This window comes from Carcharhinus amblyrhynchos, chromosome 8 (genome assembly GCF_965287045.1).
Source record: "Carcharhinus amblyrhynchos chromosome 8, sCarAmb.v2.hapA, whole genome shotgun sequence".
Lineage (NCBI taxonomy): Eukaryota > Metazoa > Chordata > Chondrichthyes > Carcharhiniformes > Carcharhinidae > Carcharhinus > Carcharhinus amblyrhynchos.
Genome location: NC_137331.1, coordinates 108,100,474 through 108,124,520, shown reverse-complemented (window position 1 = coordinate 108,124,520; position 24,047 = coordinate 108,100,474). Strand labels below are relative to the sequence as shown.

Sequence of the window (24,047 nt, the reverse complement as noted above, 5' to 3'; positions counted from 1 at the left end):
AAACGATCGTATTTACCCCGCTGTTATTAGCTCTACTTCCAGGAAGAAAATATAAACATGTACAAACAAGTCTAAACAGGAGGCCCCACTCCAGCCAATCTGGTCTAATAATTAAAGGGTTTATGAGTATAATTAATTCCCTTTTTGGGTAAAAATGCATCAGGGAATGATTTGCTTTATCTTGTGAGGAGTATTTCCCAGATGTGACACAATGATGGGCTTCTCCATGTTGCACTAGTTTCCTCAAAACTCACTCTGCCACACATACTCTCTGAGTAAAGGAGAAGGATTTACAACTAACTTTGGAAGCATGTACACTCGTTAACAATACGTGGCCCCTTAACATGTCTGTCATGGATGATCTTTACATCCTTTATCTGATCCGTATATAACTGAGGTGATATCCTGATCATTCCAATAAGGCTCTTAATGAAGAGGCTTGTTTGTAATATGGACTTTCATCCTTAGTCAAGGTTCAGAGACATAGGATTAGCAGCAGGCCATTCAGCCCCTTGAACCTGTTTTGCAATTCAGTGACATTATGATTGATCTATATCTTAACTCATTCCACCTACTGTGGCTCTATCCTTTTGTACCCTTGACTAGTGAGTCTGTAGCGATCCCACACTTAAACTAGTGAATTTGGTTGGCCTCTATTACTTTCTAAAAACACACTTTTACAGCCCTTAGCATGAAAATTGTTTCTTAGCTTCTTACCTGGTGGCCTGGCTCTGATTTTCTTTTGTTCATTCATGGGATGGGGGGGTTGCTGGCTAGACCAGCAATTTTTGCCCATCCCTAATTGCCCTTGAGAACTGCTGCAGTCCATGTAGTGTAGACACACCTGCAGTGCTGTTAGAGAGGGAGTTCCAGGATATTGATTCAGGGACAGTGATGGAATATATTTCCAGGTCAGGATGGTGAGTGGCTTGGAGGGAGACCTCCAGGTAGTGGTGTTCCCAGGTATCTGATGCACATGTCCTCCTAGAGAGTACTGGTCTTGAGTTTGGAAGATACTTTCTAAGGAGCCATGGTGAGTTCCTGCAGTGCATCTTTCTCGATGGCACACATTGCTATCACTGCGTGGTGTGGAGGAATTGAATGTTTGTGTATGGGATGTTGATCAAGCGGGCTGCTTTGTCCTGGATAGCATTGGGCTTCTTGAATGTTGTTGGAGCTGCATTTACCCAGGCAAGTGGGGAGTGTTACATCACATCCCTGACCTTTGCCTTGTAAATGGTGGGTTGGGTTTGGAGAATAATAAGTTGACTTACTTGCCGCAGGTTTCCTAGACTCTGACCATCTCTTCTAGCTACAGTATTTATATGGCTAGTCCAGTTCAGTTTCTGGTCAATGGTAACCCCGGCATGTTGACAGTTGGGGATTCAGCAATGGTAATGGCTTTGATTGCCAAGAGCCGATGGTTAGATTTTTTTCAGGATGGTCATTGCCTGGCACTTGTGTGGTGTGAATGTTTCTTGCCACAATGTCCACATCCTGCTGCATATGGACATGACCTGCTTCAGTATGTGAGAAGTTGTGAAAGGTGCTGAACTTTGTACAATCATCAGCGAACATCCCCAACTTCTGATCTTATGGTTTATGGAAGATCATTGATGAAGCAGCTGAAGATGGCTGGGCCTAAGTTCCATTGTCTTAGACTCCCGCCCAGTAGAGAAAGGCTCCCTCTATCTAACATTTCAATTCCTTTGAAAATCATAAAAATCTCTATCAAATTACTTCTTAATCTGTCAGGATTTTAAAATGTAACCAGTCTGATTGATGCATCTAGCTTTCTGTAATCATGTGACTATGTCATGATGTTGCCTCAGGAGGCAGACATCTTAAGACCAGTTCAATAAAGCCTCTCACAGAGACTGACCCTGATGAAGACTGCGGGCCTTAAACATGACACATAATGACCGGGATTCTCCCAAAAAAATTGTCAGATTTGTGTAAAAACGAGAGTAACACCCACTGATTTTATTAGGGAGATTTTCAAAATGATTCTCCCACACTTTGAATGCTGCAGGGAGTGTCTCAGGGAGATTCACGCTGAAAATCTGAGGGTGAGGCCTAATCCTGCAGGAGAAGCCGGCAGCATAGCGCTGAGCGGGCCATTGCGCATGTGCAGATCTGTCATAACAGAGATCGGCGCATGCTCAATAGCCCCACACTGCTGGTCTCCTGGCTGTTGGCCAGCTCAACGCCCATGCATCGCTGCCCCTCTGAGCCCCCCCCACCCCCTGATCACTAATCTCCCAGGCATCTCCGCATCAGCCCAAAACTCCTTCCCCACCCCCTCACACCCTGATTGCTGGCGTCCCGGACGTTTCCAGGCCAGCCCTAAACCCCTCCCCCTTCCCCCCATGAAGTCCACAGTTCTGATCTGCCGACCGTCCCTCCCCCTGGCAGCCCTGAACCCTCTCATCCCCATACCCCCACCCATTCCACCGATGACCAGCCCTGATCAACTACTTAAGCAGCGCAGTTGGGAGAATCACCCCCAGCATTGCAAATTCCAGGAAAACAAGCTTAGTTTATGCAATCTCTCCAAGTCATTTAATCCTCAGAGCCCTGGTAACATTCTGATGACAAAGCAGGTGCTTTCATTTATTTGTTCAGTGCTCCACTTTCAAGGATTTGAAATCCTAAATTGAAACAAGTCCATAATATAGATTTGCTACTGAAAAATGTTGTTTGGTTGATGCTGATCAGAACTGCGTTAAAAGTTAAAAAGCAGATCTTGGTAGGTATCTTTACATTTGTCAACCAGTCAGTGTTTGGTGTGAGGAGAATGTCACCTCTTATTACCTCGCTTGCTTGCTCCTTCGGCAGTTGTCCCTCGCTGGTTGTCTTTGGGGTCTCACTGCGCATGGTTGCTGGCACCTTGGTGAGAATCTCCCTCACAAAGTCCATCTGGCCAAAATGTGCGGCCACATGAAGGGCTGTGAATCCCGTCTTTAGGGGAGGAAAGGAAGTCCGATTAGATTATGTTACATTTGGGGGCAGAAACCTCTCTAGGTGTGTCTGCGCTCACTTTGAGGAAAGGGCATTGGGCATGGTCTTACCAGCCATTCACGCCACGTGCCTGATGCAGCGAGGTTGGAGAATTTGGTGCCCAGCTAAAACTCCATTCACTGCAGCGGGGTGGGAAAATCCTGCTGGAGTGAATAGCCGTCACATTCTGGCCTTAGAGTGAGAAAAACCTCAAAGTCGTAACAGTCATCAAATGCTAAAAGCACTGGCAAATTATTCACATTGCTACCAGGAAGTATGTCCCAAATGTGAAAAGATATAGCTGGAATTTTACCACCACACGAACAAGGCTCGTAGAACGGAATTCTCCGTAGACCTTACGAGCCTCGCCCGAGTAAAATCCCGGCCATAATTTTGCTTTTGAAGCGATGGGGAAACTTTACATTCAGAGTAACACACAATGGTAGTTCTGCCTTTAAGTTATTGGCTCACACATAGAATATAAGTGCATTCCTGTAAGATTACTGATAGCATGCTGAATGGCTAATACGCTGATTGTATGCAAATAAAACCCAAAGGATTTATTCTCCTTTGAGCTTTTGGGGCTTTGGGGAAGAAGGCATGTGTTGCTGAAGGCATTAAATCTGTCAAATTACAGCTGAACCTGCTCCCAATTAACTGCCCCCTGCCAGAAACCCAACCCAACACTTTTGTGTAACATCAAGGGGCAGTGACTAATCCCTTCACCCCATTCTGCTGCATTCCTGGCTCAAACTACAACAGTGATGAAAAGACCTGCTCCGAGGTATCTCTGAGCTGCTCATACCTCACCAAAGAGGCAATTTTGTCAGCTGGTTGCACTGCTCTGTGGATCAATTCTTTTGTATTTGAAGTTTGAATCAGGACTTTTGCTACTACTTTTTACTCAGCTTTGCACTCTACATGTTGGTGTCCTAGTGGGAATGTCTTTATCTCATTTTTATGAAGACGAGAGCAATGAAAAAAACGGAAAGACACTCGTACTTATTTATATAGTGCCTTTTACGACCATCTATCTCTCAAAGTACTTTGTACCCAATTGAGTGCTTTTGACATGTAGTCACTGTTGTAATGTAGCAAACATTTTTTCTCAATGTAGCCTGTCTCATCGTGTCAAAATTTTATAGGTTTCTAACACACTCCCTCTCACTCTTCTGAACTCCAGTGAATATGAACCTAATCTCAGACTATGGGACTCCACATAGCATCTATGGAGAGAGAAACATAATTAATATTTTGAATCCAAATGACCCTCATTGGAAGGGACACAAGGACTCAAAACATTAACTCTGCTTCTCTCTCCACAGATATGCCTGACCTGCTGAATTCATCCCAGCATGTTCTGTTTTTATTTGACATTATGACTACTAGTTCAGAAGGTTCAGCTGGTTCAGCCAGCATTAAGTAAATTGGTGGATGTTGACAGAATATAGGTGTTAGCCTGTGATACCAACGCAACCAAAGCAGAAGGATCGAGAACCAGAGGGCACAGATTTAAGGTACTTGTCATAAAAAGCAATGGTGACATGAGGCAAACCTTTTATATACAGCAAGTGATTAGGTTTTGGAATGCACTGCGTGAGAGTGCGGTGGAGGCAGATTCAATTCAGGCATTAAAAAAGAAATGGGGCCAGTATCAGAAAAGGAAACAGCTACATGGGTAAAAAGCCAGGAGAGCATCACTAGGTGCATTGCTCCTTCAGGGGGCTAGCACAGGCATGATGGGTCAACTGGCCTCCTTCTGTATTGTAACCATTCTATGATTCTATAACTCTGTGACAAATTAACAAGTGCAAGAATTGTGAATCTATTCAGTAATAACTAACAGTCAAAATACAGCTGGTCTACAGAATAGCAGCTACAAACATTTCAAGAGGTTTTATGATTCATTTTAAAGCTGTCTCTATCCAAGTTTCAAATGATATCTAAATTAAAACTAAATTTAATATAAATTTGAGTATTGCTGGAAAAAGAGGCATGCTGTCAAATATTTCCTTCTTCCACTCATCAGGACAGATTCGGAAGAGATTTAGTATTCTTACAAATCAATCCGGTGAATGCCAGACCAAAAGCTTTGACAATGAAAGGATTAATAATTAAAAGTTTAAAAATGAGAGATGCTGTGATTAGAAAAACACAGGTCTTGATTAAAGCAGACCCAGATAGGTCTTAAGGCTCAGTTACAAGTGAGGCTTTAGTTAGACATATGTACATAAGAATTTAATTAAATGATGTACAGCTGTAGCTCATGTGTATCTATTTGAACAAGCAACAATGGAAATGGCAGGACATGGGAGTTTGGTATGCCATTAGTCTGATATATAGCTATTATTGCTTGATGGCATGGTGGCACAATGGTTAGCACTGCTGCCTCATAGTGCTAGAGACCTGGGTTCAATTCGCCAGCTTGGGTCACTATGTGTGCAAAGCTTGCATGTTCTCCCTGTGTCTGTGTGGATTCCCTCTGGGTGCTCTGGTTCCCTCCCACAGTCTGAAAGACATGCTGGTTAGGGCACTGACCTGAATAGGCACTGAAATATGGTGACTAGGGGAATTTCACAGTAACTTCATTGCAATGTTAATATAAGCCTTACTTGTGACTAATAAATAAATTTAAAAAAACATTGTTAAAAACTTATTTAATTAGGTAGATGTTATGTAGATAAGTTGTAACTGGACAACTATACCTTTATATAAACCTAATCGATAGTTGTGAGTGATATAGATATAACTTTGGTGCAAATGTACATCTTTTGATTGGTAAATGGTAATTTCTTGTAACTGCATCTTAACTATAAATGACAGTTAATTCCTGGATCAAGGCTCTCCCTGCTGAACCACTAGTTGGATTACTGGGGTCAGCCTGAACTATAGTTTGTAATAAAGGCATTTTCTGAAACTCCAAGAACCTTCATCTGGTTTTCTTAGGAGTGAGAGAGTGGAGTACATTATAACTGAATAGCTGTGTTTTTCTCCCTAACAAATGGTATATCTCTTTTTCAGTAATACTCAAGTTTTGTACTACCAAGAGATGAGTAGAAATTAAAACTAGAAGAGAATATAGAATAAAGAGTCAGACAATGTTTTTAACCTTTGTGCTGGTTATTTTAAAGGATACAGTGCCTTTCAGGGCTTCCAGGACATTGATGTGCCCATTTTTAGCAGCTAAGTGAATGGCATTCATTCCCTCCTGGTAAATGAAAAGAAATAAAAAAAACTGATCAAAATAATTATATTCAGGAAGAATAATGATCAGCAAATGCCGCAAGCAAGGAAAATACGCAATCTTATTCAACAATGTTCAGATTATTGACAACAAATTGTAGCATGGGGCTATTTTACTGATACACAAGTGGGGTATGATATTCCTGGACCATGGCTCACCAACTGAAGAGGGGGGCCCCGTTCTGAACAGAGTAACACTGGGCCTAAAGTAGTCAGCACAATCCCTATTGATGAACCCTCCACCTGAAGTTGATGGTTTCCTCCCAATTCTGAAAGATGTGCTGGTTAGGTGCATTGACCCGAACAGGTGCTGGACTGTGGTGACTAGGGGAATTTCATTGCAGTGTTAATGTAAGCCTTACTTGTGACCAATAAATGAACTTCACTGAACATAGGGGTAGTGGAAGAGCAAATTACACTCTATTCGTGACAATGCATGAAGAAAGGAACAAAATAACTGAGGGTTTCCAGATATAACTCAGTAGGATCACAGCAAGCAGAATTAATTAGAAATCGCGATAAATAGGCCATTCAGCTTAGCTGGTCTGTGATGGTGTTTACCACTGCACAACCACTCCCTCATCACCAATTTTAAAGCCCCGAGCTATGGAAACATTTACTCTATATCCTGATTTTAAAGACCTCTATCAGGTTAATACACACCGCGTTCTCATCAGTGGCGGATGCCCCGGCCTCCAAAAGCACCTTAACAACCTCTGCATGACCACCAGCTGCAGCTAGATGCAGCGGAGAGGAGTCTTTCATCTGAAAAAGGAAGGAGACAATTTTTAAATACAGGGAAAGTCGCTGCTAAAAAAAAAGCCCTTTTTCTGTACCACTTAGATTATCCTTTTTAGTAAATGAACCTATTTCCTTTGATGCTTGTGAAGCGAAGAACATTCATGTTAGGAACAGAATATTTCTTTCAGATTCGAGTCCTTTCAACTCAGACAAAACTTGACAGTGAGTCGGGATGGAGGATGATGTTTATAAAAATGTGGGGCTGACAACAACGTACCTTTGCACAGCATCCTTTATGCAAGGAATTTTAAGGGTTAAAGAGATACAAAGAGTGGGAAGCTGGAGGAAGTTTAAGGGAGGTGACTGAAAAAATTCTAAGTCCCCAATTTGTGGGAAAATGGAAGTAAATCTCACTTTTTTTAGCATGATTTCCAGAATGAATCTCTGACAATCAAAGCCACTGCAGAGAGGCTAAGCATGATTCACTCTGGAGAGCAGGGGATGGGGTCTATTCCCATCCAAAGGTCCGGCAGTGTAGAGCTGAGTGGGCCACTGCACACGTGCTAATCTTTCAGCGCTGAGTTCAGCGCGCGTGCAGTGGCCCCATATCGCTGGCTTCCCGATTACTGGCCAGCCCGATTGCTGGCCACACAGCAACCCTCCATTGCTGGCCTACTGATTCCACCCCCCTCCGAATGCAGACCTCCCGGACCATGCCGGGCCAGCCCCGATCTCCCCATCCCACTACCCCACACCACCTCCCCCCCCCCCCCACCTGGATGGCCAGTCCCGATCACCTCTTCCCCCTCTCTGTCTGAGATCCTTGTGCAGAATAGCAGCATTACCCCATGCCCCCAACCCTCACCAATCACCCCCCCCCCTCCAAATAGGCCTCCTGCCCAATGGGCCCCACACCCTCTGGCCTTGTCCCTGGCATTGCCTGATGCCTGCTGGGCAGTGCCATGGTGCCTGTAAGGCACTGCCAGTTTGCCCCTTGTGCAGTGCCAGGGGCCTGGCCAGCACTGCGTGGCTGGCACTGCCTGGAGGTAGCCTCTAACCAAAGACTTCCCGCGGGGCCTCAACAGCCTCTCTTCCCTCCAGTGGGGTCTAGCCTTCTGTTCCCCATCAGTGGGGAGCAGGAGTAACTCTGCTGGACTGAACCCTGTAGAGGCATCAGCTTCAACAATAAATCTGTTGTTATTTTGAATCTATGCGTGCAAACCATGGATCAGATTCTCCGGCTTTGCCTATGGCTGGATCCTCCAGTCCCACTGCTGTGAATGGAGATTTATCTGAGTGCCAAATTCCTTCTGGCTGGTGGCGGTAGCCAGGCAAACAAAACCAGAGAATTCCAGCCACATCTTTCTTTTTTCTCAAAATCCACAACCCCTGACATAGTTAGGACATTACATGTGGTCACTATTATTACTGGGACTTGCTTTCAATTCCAAATTTCTTGACTGAATTGAAATTCCACCTGCTGTTGTGGTGGGATTTGAACCTATGGCACCAAGGCATTAGTCTGAGCCTCTGAATTACTGGTCATGTGACATTACTGTGACACCACTGCCTCTCCTGGCAGATCTAGTGGGCGAGCAGATTAGGACTATAAGATAAACTTTTCTGAAGAAAGATGTGCGGGTTAGGTGGATTCGCTATGTTAAATTGCCCCTTAGTGTCAGGGGTACGAGGTTATGGAGATAGGACCTGTGTGGTTGGTGCAAACTCGATGGGCTGAATGGCCTTCTTCTGCACTGTATGATTCTATGGTTCGATGAAATGTGTTGGTGGAAGCTGGAGCATCAGGAATGTTCCCTGCAGCCTTGCACGGAAAGCTCTGGCCTGGTCCCTCCCTGCTAATGACGACGAGAGACCCACCCCTACCACCACCCACCTAGGCTGGCAATTCCCAACAATCTACGGGCCACAAGGACTTCCACAGTTTCTTCCTGCCATAATAGGTAGGATTTCTGCTAATGACTTTAAAAGATGTGTGGGTTAGGTTGATTGGTCATGCTAGATTGCCCCTTAGTATTAGGAGGACTAGTGGGTTAATGCATGGGATCACGGAGATAGGGCCAAGGTGGAATTGTTGTTCGTGCAGGCTCGATGGGCTGTATGGCCTCCTTCTGCACTTTACGGATCCTGTGAAAAGCCAATTTCCGGGGATCCCGCTTCATTCTCTGTCCCCTCCGCCATTCCCGTTCCCTGAAAAGGTGCATGGAAAATCCAACCGCCCCTTCCCCGCAAATATGTTTGTCAATGCATACTGAGTTGTATGTTAATTGTAGGATTGCCTATTGCAGGAAAAGTTTCCAAAAGTGAAATCTAGTCCATCTGTTCCTTCCATTGAGTTGTTTGGGGAGTTGCTTCCTTTAAGATTATTGGCCTCCATGGGGATTAGAATAATTACAGTAAAGCACAATTGCCATCTCCAGAATTCACACTGTAACATAAGGTTCCACATCATTGTGTGTGAGCTGAATAGTAGATAGCTGTCCCCAGGGATTACATAACAGATTGGCACTGTGAACGCTACTTGAGTTAATTAAAGCAAAACTATCACTGAGGTGCATATCACAGTCCATAAAATTTAAGGCACAGCTCAAATGCTTCATGCTTTCAGTAACTGTGGGGTTGTATGTCTTTTATTGGTTGTGTTGAAAAGTTTGATGTGTGTAATTCATAGAGACAGAAGGCAGCAAATTGCACACAGTAAAATGATTATAGACAAAAAACAATAATTCAACAATTAAATTGCCAGCTCTGAAGGAGAAGGATCATATGGACTCAAAATGTTATCTCTATTTTCACTCTCCGCAGATACTGCAAAGTTTTTCTAGCATTTTTCTGTTTTTGAATGAAATTCAGAGTGTTGGCAAGTATCCTTAGCATTCGTAGAAATGAGAAGCAGGAGAAGGCCATTTGACCCTTCGAGCCTGCTCCGCCATTCAGTTTGATCATGGCTGATCATCAGATTCAATATCCTGATTTCCACTCCCCTCCCCTCCATCTTCCTTGATCCCTTTCGCCCCATATATCCACATCTAATTTCTTCTTGAAATCAGACAACATTTTGGCCCCAGTTACTTTCAAATGCGAAAGAATCAAGAAAACACTTGGTTAGCTCAGTTGAAGGGTCACTCTGACTCGAAACGTTGGTTCTATTCTCTCTCCACAGATGCTGTCAGACCTGCTGTGGTTTTCCAGCATTTTCTGTTTCTGTTTCAGATTCCAGCATCCCCAATAATTTATCTTCATATAAGAACACACATTAGCTATCACACAAGAATATACCAAGAATGAACCAGCCTTAAGATCAAAAGATTTTCTTACATGCCTTTAAAGATATAATATACTGACCAGTTAGTTTCTATCTTCCACACTCAGTAGTTTATGGTCTGTTTAAATTCCCCAGAGCTTGGGGATCTCACCTTGTTCCGAGCTGTCGTGACTCCAGCTTTATTGAATTTCAGCAGCTCCTTTATTACGGCGACGCTTCCCTTTGATGCAGCGATGTGTGCGCAGGTGGACCCCTCCATGTTTGCCGAAGTCACCAGTTCTGGCTTCTGTTTGAGGAAGAGCTTCACGACCTCAGAATGATCGTTCTCTGCAGCCAGGTGAAGTGGTGTTTGTCCGTGCTGGCAACGGCAAGAGACAGCAATGGAGGATGGTGAGAGCTCATGAACAAAACAACAAAGAACAAAGAAAATTACAGCACAGGAACAGGCCCTTCGGCCCTCCAAGCCTGCACCGACCATGCTGCCCGGCTGAACTAAAACCCCCCACCCTTCCGGGGACAATATCCCTCTATTCCCATCCTATTCGTGTATTTGTCAAGATGCCCCTTAAAAGTCACTACCATATCCGCTTCCACTACCTCCCCCAGCAATGAGTTCCAGACATCCACTACTTCCTGTGTAAAAAATCTGCCTCGTACATCTCCTTTAAACCTTGCCCCTCACACCTTAAACCTAGCAATTGACTCTTCCATCCTGGGAAAAAGCTTCTGACTATCCACTCTGTCCATGCCTCTCATAATCTTGTACACTTCTATCAGGTCACCCTTCAACCACCATCATTCCAGTGAGAACAAACCAAGGTTCTCCAACCTCTCCTCATAGCTAATGCCCTCCATACCAGGCAACATCCTGGTAAATCTTTTCAGTACCCTCTCCAAAGCCTCCACTGGTAGTGTGGCAACCAGAATTGAACACTATATTCCAAGTGTGGCCTAACTAAGGTTCTATAAAGCTGCAACATGACTTGCCAATTTTTAAACTCAATGCCCCGGCTGATGAAGACAAGCATGCCGTATGCCTTCTTGACTGCCTTCTCTACCTGCATTGCCACTTTCAGTAATCTATGTATCTGTACATCCAGATCCCTTTGCCTATCTATACTCTTAAGGGTTCTGCCATTTATTATATATATTTCCTGTCTGTATTAGACCTTCCTAAATGCATTACCTCACATTTGTGAGGTAATACGATTGGTGTGATTGGAGATTGCAGGCTGAATAAGTCTCTTGGAAAAATATATTTTGGGGTATTATCAATCTGAATGAACAGCCACACTTCAAGAGGCCATGGGAAGGTGACTGGTGAAGTGGAAAATGTCCCTCAGTGTTTACCCAGAGAACCACAGAATCACTACAGTGCAGAAGAAGGCCATTCGGCCCATTGCATCTGCGCCAACTCTCCGAAGCAGCATCCCACCCAGGCTCATCCCCCCCCCCAACCTATTCCTGTAACCCCACGCATTTATAATGGTAAATCCATCTAACCTACACATTTTTGGACACTAAGGGGCAGTTTAGCATGGCCATTCCCCTAACCCGCACATTTTTGGACTGCCCAGAGAACATTTGGAATTTGGAACTTGCTGTCATATGGAGTAATTGAGGCATTTAACGGAGATGCAGTTTAGGGGAAGCTGACTGAGCGGGTAAAATATAGAAGGATATGTTAATAGGGCTGGATGAAGTAATGTAAGCGGTCACTCCTATGGAGCCTAACTACTGGCATTGATCACTTAGAATCCCTACAGTACAGAAGGAGACCATTCAGCCCACTGAGTCTGTACTGACCACATCCCACACAGGCCCTATTCCCGTAACCCCAAACATCCCGCTGACATTATAGTCAATTTAGCATGGCCAATCAACCTAATCTGCACATCTCTGGACTGTGGGAGGAAAGCAGAGCGCCTGGAGGAAGCCCACACAGACACAGCGAGAATGTGCAAACTCCGTACAGACAGTGGCCCGAGCTCGGAATTGAACCTGGATCCCTGGAGCTGTGAGGCAGCAGCACTAACCACTGTGCCAATGGTTAGGTGTTATAAACTTTTTTAAGAAATGCAACAACTGATACAATTCAGAGTTGGGGCCAAGGTGCACTTTTTGTGCAGAGCAGGAGCGTTACCCTGATCAATGTCACCCCCGGTGTTATATTATGCAGCATTGTCATTGGTGACCCTAAATGCACAATCAAAATGATGGCAAAGTCATATATTGCCCCTATTGGGTGGCATGGTGGCACAGTGGTTAGCACTGCTGCTTCACAGATCAAGGGACCTGGGTTCGATTCCCGGGTTGGGTCACTGTCTGTGTGGAGTTCTCCTTGTGTCTATGTGGGTTTGCTCCAGTTTCCTTCCACATTCTGAAAGATGTGCTTGTTCGGTGCATTGACCTGAACAGGTTTCGGATTGTGGCGACTAGGGGAATTTCACAGTAACTTCAATGCAGTGTTAATGTAAGCCTTACGTATAACTAATATATAAATATAATTTACTTTTACTTTACTTTACTATTGAATCAGGAGAGCCTGACCAGTTTTGATATTTCAATCCGTGCCAGCAGAAGAAGTTCTGAAAATTCAAAGGAATGGTTCACTCACCTGGCAAAGTACCATGAGATTTCCTAGATCGATTTACAAAACTTCTGTTAAATGACGTTCCCCTTTAACTCAAAGGTTTAATTCAGCACCCAGTTTTATATGGAACCATAAGCAGGCCCCATCTTCAATCCCTCATCAAGAAGCTGGCAACAATATTGGCATCACATGACAGCAAAATAGGCCTGAATAGGGAATAGGGCCTGGTTGAGGTTGTGTTCGGCACAGACTCAATGGGCCGAATGGCCTCCTCCTGCACTGTAGGGGTTCTATGATTCCGTGATTCAAAAGAGAGCGTGGTGACTGCAAATCACTGCCTGGAAATGATGCTACCCTCTGATTTCTGCTTCTCTGCCATTTGGCCGTTCACACCCTTTATCCCCTTAATGCACTGCCACTAGCAGCATTTTCTCTTTTGGTTTCTGTGGCTATGACTCATCCTTCATTCCCTCTCCTTGTAGTATAAATATCTCCCACTTTCTATGCCTTCGACAAAGGGTCATCTGGACGCGAAACGTCAGCTCTTTTCTCTCCATACATATGCTGCCAGACCTGCTGAGATTTCCCAGCATTTTCTCTTTTGGTTTCAGATTCCGGTATCCGCAGTAATTTGCTTTTATCCTGGAATATGTATTTGGAGTCCTGTCAGCTGATCCGCTCTTGTGCTGTACAGTACAAGGAAAAGCTTCAGTGGGACATTTTGAACACCATACCTTGCAATACTGCCATTAAAGTATAGCAGAACTAAGGAGACATGAAGTAAGGATCAGTTTATAGCAAAGGATCGGCATATTAAGATGGCATGTTGGCCTTTGTTGCAGGGCTATCAAAGTGTAAGAATAAGGAAGTCTTGTTATAATTGGATAGTGCTTTGGAGAGACCACACTTACTGTATGATGCATAGCATTGGACTCAAAATGTATGGAATGATATACTTGCATGGGAGATGAAACAGCAAACATTTATTATATTGGCTCCTGGGATGTGAGAGCTCTCTTAATGTAAGAGGGACTGAGGAAGTTGAGTAAATTGCTCTCTGGAGCTTGGAAGAAGAGCTGGTGAGCTCACTGAAAGATACATGGTTCTGAAGGTGGTTGACAAGGTATATGTACACTGCTTCCCCCAGTTGGGGGAATCTTGAACACGGGGCGAGTGGGGGTGAATAGTCTCAGGATAAGGGACTGATCATTTAGGATTGAGATTAGGTGAAATTGCTTCTCTCAGAGGGTTGTGAGTTTTTTCTACCACAGAGGATTGTAGATGCTCCATCGTTCTACTTAAGGCTGAGATGTTTGGTTTCTCTGAGAAATGGGGCGTGGGCGAGAAAGTGGAGTTGAGTCAAAATTCAGCCGTGCTGGCAGTGAATGTTGATGCAAGCTGGAGGTGCTGTATGGCTGACTCCTGGTCCTATATCTGTGGGGTGGCACAATGGTTACCACTGCTGCCTCAAAGTGCCAGAGACCTGCGTTCGATTCCTGGCCTTGGGTCACTGTCTGTGCGGAGTCTGCATGTTCTCCCCGTGTCTGCGTGGGTTTCCTCTGGGTGCTCTGGTTTCCTCTCACACTCCAAAGATGTGCTGATTAGGTGCATCGGCCATGTTAAATTGCCCCTCAGTGCCCGAGCAGGCACCGGAGTGGGGTGACTATGGTATTTTCACAATAACTTCATTGCTATGTTAACGTAAGCCTTCGCATGACACTAATAAGCAACCTTAAAACTTATACTGTATGTTGTGATGTTAACTTACTATATCAGTGGCATTCACATCTGCCTTCATCCTAAGCAAACTGTTACAAACATCAAGCTGCCCGTTCCCCGCTGCCAGGTGTAGAGGAGTTCGCTTTGACTAAATAAATTAGGAAAAAAAATATTAATTGTAAAAATTGTAACTTAAATCTAAGAATGTCAAATCAGGTGACCTGCCTCACTTTCATAAAATTAAAACTTTTCAATCCTATTGTAATAGTGAACCTTTCCCATCGAGGTGGGCCGGGCATGGGACCTGTTCCACCGATTCTGTCCCAGAGTTGGGCAGGAGAGACCAGCTCCTTGGTTTTACCTTTTAAGAACATAAGAACATAAGAAATAGGAGCAGGAGTAGGCCAACTAGCCCTTCGAGCCTGCCCCGCCATTCAATAAGATACCCACTGTGTGAGATACATTATCAGTGTTCTGTATTGGGGGGAATAGAGTATGAGAAGTGAACTGCCTGCTGGTGCCCGGACCAATACTGATACCTCTCTCAACATCACCAGACAGACATAACCTTAATTTCATTGCCGTTTGGAGGATCTTGCTGTGAACAAACTCTCTGCTATGTCAGTTACAGTAACTAAATTTTTTTTATTTATTTGTGGGACATGGGCCTCGCTGGCTGGCCAGAATTTATTGTCCATTCCTAATTGTCCGAGAGCAGTTGAGAGTCAACCACATTGCTGCAGTCACGTGTAGGTCAGACCAGATAAGGATGGCAGATCTCCTTCCCTAAAGGGCAATAGTGAACCAGGTGGGTTTTCCCTGACAATTGACAATGGTTTCATGATCAGAAGATTCTTAATTCCAGATTTTTTTTCATTGAATTCAAATTCCAACACCTGTCCTGGCGGGATTATAACCCAGAATGTTAGTTGAGTTTCTAGATTAACTGTCTAGCGATAATATCACTAGGCCATCACCTCCCCGTTTAAAAAGCATTTCAATGGTTGTAAAGCCATTTGTGACATCCTGAAGATTTGAAAGAAGGGCTATGGAAGGGCAAGTTCCCCTTTTCTCCTATAACTGTGCCTTGCGATTGTACAGCACAGTAAGTTGAAGCAAGAAGGTGGTGTATCACATTGCCACTACTCAGACACCTCTCTGAGAGATGTGAGGTGATTGTAACCACACAGCAGATCCAACATACCAGATGTACTAGCCATTAAGTTCAGTTGCTTTAGAATTTAGCTCTTCAGACAGCATTTGAATGATGTTGGAAGACCCAGGGGAGGAGGCCAGCTCCAAAACGCAGTGCGTCAACTTTTAATGAGAAAAAAAGGAGGGAACACAGGGCAAATCAGATGGATCATCCCAAGCTTGGCCTCTCAAAGTCTAAAGATGTCCGAGATGGGATTGAGGGAAGCAAGGAATTCCACCGATCTGGGTGCTGAATAAGATTCCATTGGAATAGCACTTTAGCCAATTCTATGACCCAAATGGGTGTGACATGACTGAAAAAGACATCACTGCTGGTTAAAAATCAACAATTTCTTTGTATCATCAAGGCAAAAACAAATATTTTAATTTCTGTTCATTGCTGTGCGCTTCAGGGGATAGAGGCAAGTTGAGAGCTTTAGACTTCATTCTGCTTATTCCTGTTCAGATAATTTGTTTTACACCTGCCTAGGTTTTCGCAGATATCTGAATTTGCTCTGACTTTCCCATATTTTCACTGGATAGCTGACTGTCACATAATCAGCGTGTTTATGTGCACAACACATAAAACACCCAACACCATGTAAGCCAGCAACCTCACGACAGGCTGCATAATATCAAACATAAGGGCAACGCAGTGGCACAGTGGTTAGCACTGCTGCCTCACAGCGCCAGGGATCCGGATATGATCCCTGGCTTTAGGTCACTGCCTGTCTCCCAGTGCCTGCGTGGGTTTCCTCTGAGTGCTCCAGTTTCCTCCCACAGTGCTAGTTAGGTTCACTGGCCATGCTAAATTTTCCCTCAATGTATTTGAACAGGAGTGTGGCGACTAGGGAATTTTTGCTGTAACTGCATTGCAGACTTAACATAAGGCAACTTGTAGCACTGATAACTAAACATAAAACAAGTCTGCAGGTCTATCCAAAAGAGCACTAAATCATCTACACAAGCTCTTTCCTTGTAATGTCACAGATAAAACTACTGACATTCCATTATCCTGTCTGGGGCTGTGCAAGTGGGGGATATTTTTGTAAATTTGGAGTTAAGAGTGACAAACGTGATCAGGGATTACTGTGGATTACTTGTAACAGGCAAGTTGTTTTACATTGTATTTTCACATTTAATATAACTTGATCGCGTATTGTGTCAATTCTTGGATCAGTCTTTACTCTGAGACAGTTTGCATTATCGTCTGCTGCTTTTTGCTTATCTATTCCCCATTTCCCTCTTGCTGGGTTCAGACTGCGTGTGTGGTTGTAAATTATGTTTACCACACACAGCCTCAAGCTGTGAAATCTTAAGGATGTCCAAAAGAAAAGTTCCCATTACCAAAACATCTGATTGTGTTTAAGGAATGCATCAGCAGATCTCACTGCAATGATTGTGCAATGCAAAACAGCGATGGGTCTCTCGCTAACCAATATAATCTGTCCTTAAGGTCCCTGGGTCTTGTGCTGTACCATAGCACCACCTACAGCCAGGGATCACGCAATATGCATTCAGCCTCAGTATAAAGTTGCTGTTCAGATGGTTGTGCATATTTTCCAGATGTGGGTAGCTCAGTAATATCTCTGAAGGGAAACAGCTTTCAGCTGAGTCACAAAGAGGGGCCTGGCCTCACTTTCATTGGAGACGTCCAGCTTTCAGACTTATAAATCCCCAACAACTTCAAATGTGTCTCAGCTTTTTCTAACATGTAGCTATTCATTCCTGTAGAAAACCTATATATTTCTGTACTGAAGTCTGTGTTTATTTATGTCTCATGCAGAATTGATTCATTCATTTGTTTCACCCCTGGGGAAAGGGGTTTCCAGCTCCTCAGGGCTGGAGTTTATGCTCCCTCCTGCTGCTGCTTACCCACCCCCACCACTCCCCAACCTGTCCGAAATTTTATGGGAGATATTGGGGACCCAATATTAGACTTGCTGAAACCCTTAAATGGCCAATTAGTGGTGCTCACGTTGTTTACCATGACTTAACTACATTTATGATTGGCTTTGGCATGTCCTTGAAGGTTGAGTGGCATTCATCATTCCTGATGGGGTGACGTGCCTCCTGATAGCCATCTGTCATCTGTAAATTGTTGTTAACTTGTTGTGAGTAAGCGAGTACAATTAGCAACTTACCAGAGAGAGAGCATCGATACTGGAAGCGTGGGTCTCCACCAGGAGCTTGACCAGCCTATTGTAACCATTTTGTGCTCCCAGGTGAAGGGGCGTCAGGCCAAGTTTGGTTTTGGCATTGACGAAGGCCTTGTGCCAGAGTAGGATATCGGAGATTTGATCATGGCCATTCTCTGCTGCCAAGTGAAGCCCAGCTTTACCATGCTGTACAACGAAACAAAGAGAACATGTCTTTAAAGCAGCATTGCAGTATCTTGTATTTGAAATGTTAAAACATCAAACAATACCACATTCTTAACTTTAGAGGAGCGGTTCACGAAACCATCAGCCAAATGTTGAGATATCGCTCACTGAAGGTTGGATGTGCAATTTTGGTAGCAAACTAGATCTGTATCACTGTTGTGTAGCATCAGTGCTAAACATATAGGTTGCAGTGTTGGTAGAAGTTACATAGAGTCATAGAGCAACACAGCATGGAAACAGACCCCTCAACCCAACGGCACCAAGGGTGTCCATGCCAACTATAGTGTCCTCCCATGTATGGTGCCCTTCCCATAATAGACAACATAGTGACACTTAGACTAATTAATACAGTATTCAGCACTGTGAGAGCAAAATACTCACAATACCTTGGATTCCTTTGTTTGACGAAAGTGTTTTACTTCTAATGTAACTGTTAGATGCCCTAAAATGGGAATTGCAGTTACCTCATCAAATACATCCACTCTAGCATGGTTTAACAGCAGTATCTTCACCATCTCAGTGTGCCCTCTCTCTGCAGCCAGAAGCAACGGGGAACAACCATTCTGAAATGCAAGAGGAAATTCAGGAAATGCTTAATGGACTTGGTCATAAACTCACAAAAAGAGCTAAGTAATTATTCGGGATGGACATTTAAACTTGTCAAAGGCATAACTCCAAGTCTGAGGCTCTGAGGAAAGGAGAGAATGTAGGAGCGTTAGAATTTGGTCACAGGGAACATGTCGACCATATTTCCACATTTCCACTCAGCCAAGACTCAAACAGAGATCAAGACCTGAATGAATCCCATGTGGAGATGCCAGTATTGGACTGGAGTGGACACAGTAAGAAGTCTCACAACACCAGGTTAAAGTCCAACAGGTTTATTTGGAATCACAAGCTTTCGGAGTGCTGTTCCTTCATCAGCTGAGTGGAGAGTTGAGTTCACAAACATGGCATATATAGACACAGACTTAAGTCTATTATGGGCAATTGGGAATAGCTTCGGGGTTTAATAAAATGGAGGCATGGACAAGTTGGGCCATGATGTAACCTCTTTGACTTTATGACTCTATAATTGCAAGATAATGGTTGGAGAATGCGATTCTTAACAGGTAATCAAATCTTTACAAGTACAGGCAATACAAGTAGAGAAAGGGATAATGACAGGTTAAAGAGTGTGAATTGTCTCAAGCCGGTAATAGTTCGTAGGATTTTGCAAGCCCAGGCCAAATAGTGGGGGTTACAGATAGAGTGACATGTCATGTAGACCATGTCATGTCATATCACACTATTTGACCTGGGCTTGCAAAATCCAACTAACTATTCCTGACTTGAGACAATTCAAACCTCTTTAACCTGTCATTAAGCCTCTCTCCACTCGCATTGTCTGTACTTGTAAAGACTTGATTACCTGTTAAGACTCGCATTTCAACCATTAGCTTGTAAGTGAGTCTGTATCTATATATGCCCTGTTTGTGAACCCAACTCTCCACTCATCTGATGAAGGGGCAGCTCGCCGAAAGCTCATGCTACTAAATAAACCTGTTGGATTTTAACCTGGTGTTGTGAGCCTTCTTACCATGAGTACACGGGCAGCCACTGAGTGCAAATCAATCCTCTCACTTGTAAACTTACAAATATGTCAAACACTTTAAGGAACACTACTGAATGAAAAGTATGAAATAAAAGCAGAAAATATTGTGAATATGCTTGATGCAGATGGAGTGATGTGCATTTCTAGCATTTAAAACATAAACCATCTCCTCACTATTACAACAGCAGGAAAGAATAAATCTCATTTACATGGCACCTTTCATAACCTCAGGACTGCTGATATGAAGGGCACTTTTTCAGGACCGCATGGTGGCACAGTGGTTAGCACTGCTATCTCACAGCGCCAAGAACCCAGGTTCAATTCCAGCCTTAGGTCACTGCCTGTGTGGGGTTTACATGTTCTCACTGTGTCTGCATGGGTTGCCTCTGGTTAGCATAACTGAATGCTAGGCATTTTCAAGGAGCCAGCCACATTGCTGTGGATCTGTAGTCACATGTAGACCAGAGCAGATTGGCAGATTTCCTTCTCTAAGGGAAAGACATTAGTGAACCGGGTGGGATTTTACTGAGACCAGCACCAGAATTCTATCGCCTTGTCCACCATGGAATCAGAGTGGGCAAGGAGCAGACAACAGAAATATCCGTTGATCTCAGGCGGGAATTTACAGTCTTGCTCAAGTGAAACAGTAAAATCCCACCCTTGTGTTCAATTCCAGATTGTATTTGTGGAGCTGCCATGGTGGGATTTGAACCTGTGCCCTTGCAGTGTTAGCCTGGGCCTCTGAATCACTAGTCAAATAACATTACCACCAAGCCACCATCTCCCCCTTGCATAAGGTTACATAAACACTCGATGACTGTCTAATCAGAACAGGCTCACTGTACCAATTATACTCCATAGTCTTCTCTTATATTACTTAGTCATTTCTTTGCACAATATTTTAGAGGTTATCGGAAATAAAAGCAACAAATTAGTACCATTGCAACTTGACTATTTTTTCAGTCATAACAAAAGCAAGATTCCACAAACAGCAAAAAGATAAACTACCAGATAATATATTTTAATGATATTGCTTGAAGGAATGAATATTATCACTTTAATGCTATGTCATTTGACAGGGTAGAAGGGACATCAGCTTATCATTTCTTTTGAAAGATAATACGTCTGACAGTGCTGTACTCCCTCAGTCAGGTTGGTTTCTGAACAGGGATCCTATTGCTGATGTCACATGCACACTGTGGAGTTAACATCCCAGCGTATATTGTTGGGCTGAATGCCCAGTTTCTGAGCTGTATTTTATATGTTGAGAGGAAATTCTGACTTCTGGCTTTCCTGCACTCTGCTGACTAACACCCAAACTGCTCTCACTTTAAATGGCATTTGAATTAAACTCTGGCCCACTGGGCCAGTTGACTTTGTGTGGTCAAAGAGATAGGTTTTAGGGGATGTTGAAAGAGAAGAAAGGCAGAGTGGTGGAGAGTTCCACCGCAGGGATTCCACAAGCTAAGGTAGAGGCTGCTGAGAAGACCAAAGAGAAATTGTGAAAAAGTTTTTTGAAGTTTATTTATTAATCGCAAGTAAGGTTTACATTAACACTGCAATGAAGTTACAGTGAAATTCCCCAAGTCGCCACAGTCCGGCGCCTGTTTGGGTCAAAGCACCTAACCAGCATGTCTATCAGAACGTGGGAGGAAAGCAGAGCACTCAGAAAAAACCAACGCAGACACAGGGAGAATGTACAAACCCCACGTGGACAGTGACTCAAGCCAGGAATTTATTCCAGTTCCTGGCGCTGTGAGGCAGCAGTGCTAACCACTGTGCAACCGTGCCGCCAATAAGTGAGAGTTTAAAGTAAGGGGAAAGAAGTTGGAGTCTACAAGAGGCAGAGGGATGCAGAGCTCTCTGAGATTATCAAGAGAGGGGGAGAAGAATTTGAATACAAGGACGTTTCCTTGTCTCTGGATGTTGCCTGACATGACCGTTTCACTGTCAGAAGGCTTACAAGTAGAGTTGAACACTCATTAATAAACCTGCTTCTGATGTGCAGGGGAAGTCATTTATGAAACAACCAAAAGGGACCCTTCACTACGTTGCTCTGGGTGATGTCCAATGGCATCTAACAACCATAGCATTTTCCTTTGTATCCAGTATGACCCTCAAGCCAGAAATGGGTTTTTCTTTACACCGACACTGGTTTCAGGCTTGATCCTTGGTGCCATTCCAAGTTGAATGTTGCCTTGATGTCAAGGATTGGGGGTCATGCCCCTCCCTCCTCTGGCATTCAGTTCTTGCATCCATCTGCATCGAGGTCTTGACAATGACTGAGTGGTTATGGAAGAATCCAAACCAAATATTGGACAACTGCTTATTGGTGAGTAGTCACATATGCAGATAATTGGGCAGTGATTTGCAGAGTTACATTTATTCTGCTGATAAACTGTTGTCCTTTCTACCCTGTCAGGTGATGTAGCGCTGTAATAATAATATTCACTCCTTCAACCAATATCATTGGTTGAGGAAATGGCATGGTGGCACAGTGGTTAGCACTGCTGCCTCACAGCACCAGGGACCCAGGATCAATTCCTGGCTTGGGCCAATGTCTGTGTGGAGTCTGCACATTCTCCTTGTGTCTGTGTGGGTTTCCTTCAGGTGCTCTGGTTTCTTCCCACAATGTAGTTTAGGTGGATTGGCCACACTAAATTGACCCTAGTATCAGGGGATTGGCAGGGTAAATATGTGGAGCTGCGGGAATAGGGATTGAGGTCAGTGGGCCCTTCATGGGCCAAATGGCCTCCTTCGGCACTGTAGGGATTCTATGAAAATAGATTATCTCGTTATTAATGTCATTTGCAAACAGGGCTTACCTGTGCCAGCCTTGTAGCCAGCTATACTGAAACTGGTTGGCTAGGAGCTTAGCCATTTCAGGTCTTCAGTCAGGATATTGCCAGGCATAACGCCTTCGCTGTGTCAACGTTAAAGTTTATTTATAATTTGGCAATGGAGATTCATCCCCAACGTCTAAGAAGATCTGAATATAGCTAGAACTAGGCAGAAAAGTACCTTGGATTGTTTATTGATGACCTGTTGGATTCTGTTTGAGTTGATGTATTTCAAGATCTCGAGCAGAACGTCAGCATTTCCCACGTGCGCACAGTAATGCAATGGTGTCTCGTGTGTCTAGAAAGCCAGTAATAAACACATTGCAATAAATTTACAAAGAGAAACTTCAAAGTTGAACCCCAGCAACAAAAGTTTTAAAGACTAATTATCTGCTATTCTTATTTGTTACAACACCTTTACAGGAGACTCCAACTATTACAGTGACAACCTTGGCTGGTTTAAATGGCCTTTTCTCTTTCCTACGGTTTTCTTTCTGTCTTCCCTTTTCTTTTCTACAATATTATTTTAAACACAGAAACACTGAAACTAGAAGCCCGAGGAGGCCATTTGGCCCTTCGAGCCTGCCCTGCCATTCATTATGATCAGGGCTGATCATCAAATTCAGTATCCTGATCCCCCTTCCCCCCCATATCCCTTGATCCCTTTAGCTGCAAGAGCTATATCTTCTTGAAATTAGGTGTTTTGGGTCTCAACTACTTTCTGTGATTGTGAATTCCGCACATTCACCACCCTCTGGGTGAAGAAATTTCTCCTCACCTCTGTTCTAAAAGATTTACCCCTTATCCTCAAACTATGATCACTAGTTCAGGACTCCCCCACCATTGGGAACATTCTTTCTGAATCTACCCTATCTAACCCTATTAGACTTTACCGTTATCTATTGTAACCATTTATTTTGTCTTCCTGCTGCTTTTCTTTTTTTAAACATCTAATAGATTTATTAGATTGTTTTCTCCAAATTTATTTTCCAATTTATTGTGGGCATCATTGACCAGCAATTATTGCCCATCCCTAATTACGTCTGAGAAGGTAACAGTGAACCAGCTTCTTGAGCCGCTGCAGTCCATGTTGTGGAGATGTCTTTTATTTTCAGATTCCATACTGGTTTGACACAACTGAATAGGTTTTCTCGGCTATCACAGTATTTAAGAGTCAACCACATTGCTCTGGGTCTGAAATGGCATGTTGGCCAAACCAGATCAGCCAAGGATGGCAGATTTCATTCCTTAAAGGACATCAGTGAACCAGGTGAACCAAAGATAATGTCATGGTCACCATTATTAAGGCTAGCTTTTTAATTCCAGATTAGTTAACTGAATTTAAATTTCACCAGTTGCCATGGTGGGATTTGAACCCATGTCCCCACACAATCAGCCTCTGGATTATTAGCACAATGAAACGACTACACCAATTGGAAGTTGAAGCAATTTGGCG

At 43.7% G+C, this 24,047-nt stretch overlaps 1 protein-coding gene across 1 annotated transcript in view; it reads right to left on the bottom strand.

Annotated features, from left to right (window-relative positions):
• The window catches only part of trpn1 (transient receptor potential cation channel, subfamily N, member 1), a 208,366-nt gene that overhangs the window by 35,989 nt on the left and 148,330 nt on the right, over nt 1–24,047 (bottom strand). Inside the window, exons 15-22 of the mRNA XM_080194604.1 lie at nt 22,773–22,889; nt 18,622–18,720; nt 17,918–18,118; nt 14,629–14,727; nt 10,419–10,625; nt 6,907–7,008; nt 6,110–6,208; nt 2,815–2,961 (exon numbers count right to left, since the gene is read on the bottom strand). Of these exons, the coding sequence (XP_080050730.1) occupies nt 2,815–2,961; nt 6,110–6,208; nt 6,907–7,008; nt 10,419–10,625; nt 14,629–14,727; nt 17,918–18,118; nt 18,622–18,720; nt 22,773–22,889 (1,071 nt within the window). The remainder of the gene's footprint in view (nt 1–2,814; nt 2,962–6,109; nt 6,209–6,906; nt 7,009–10,418; nt 10,626–14,628; nt 14,728–17,917; nt 18,119–18,621; nt 18,721–22,772; nt 22,890–24,047) is intronic.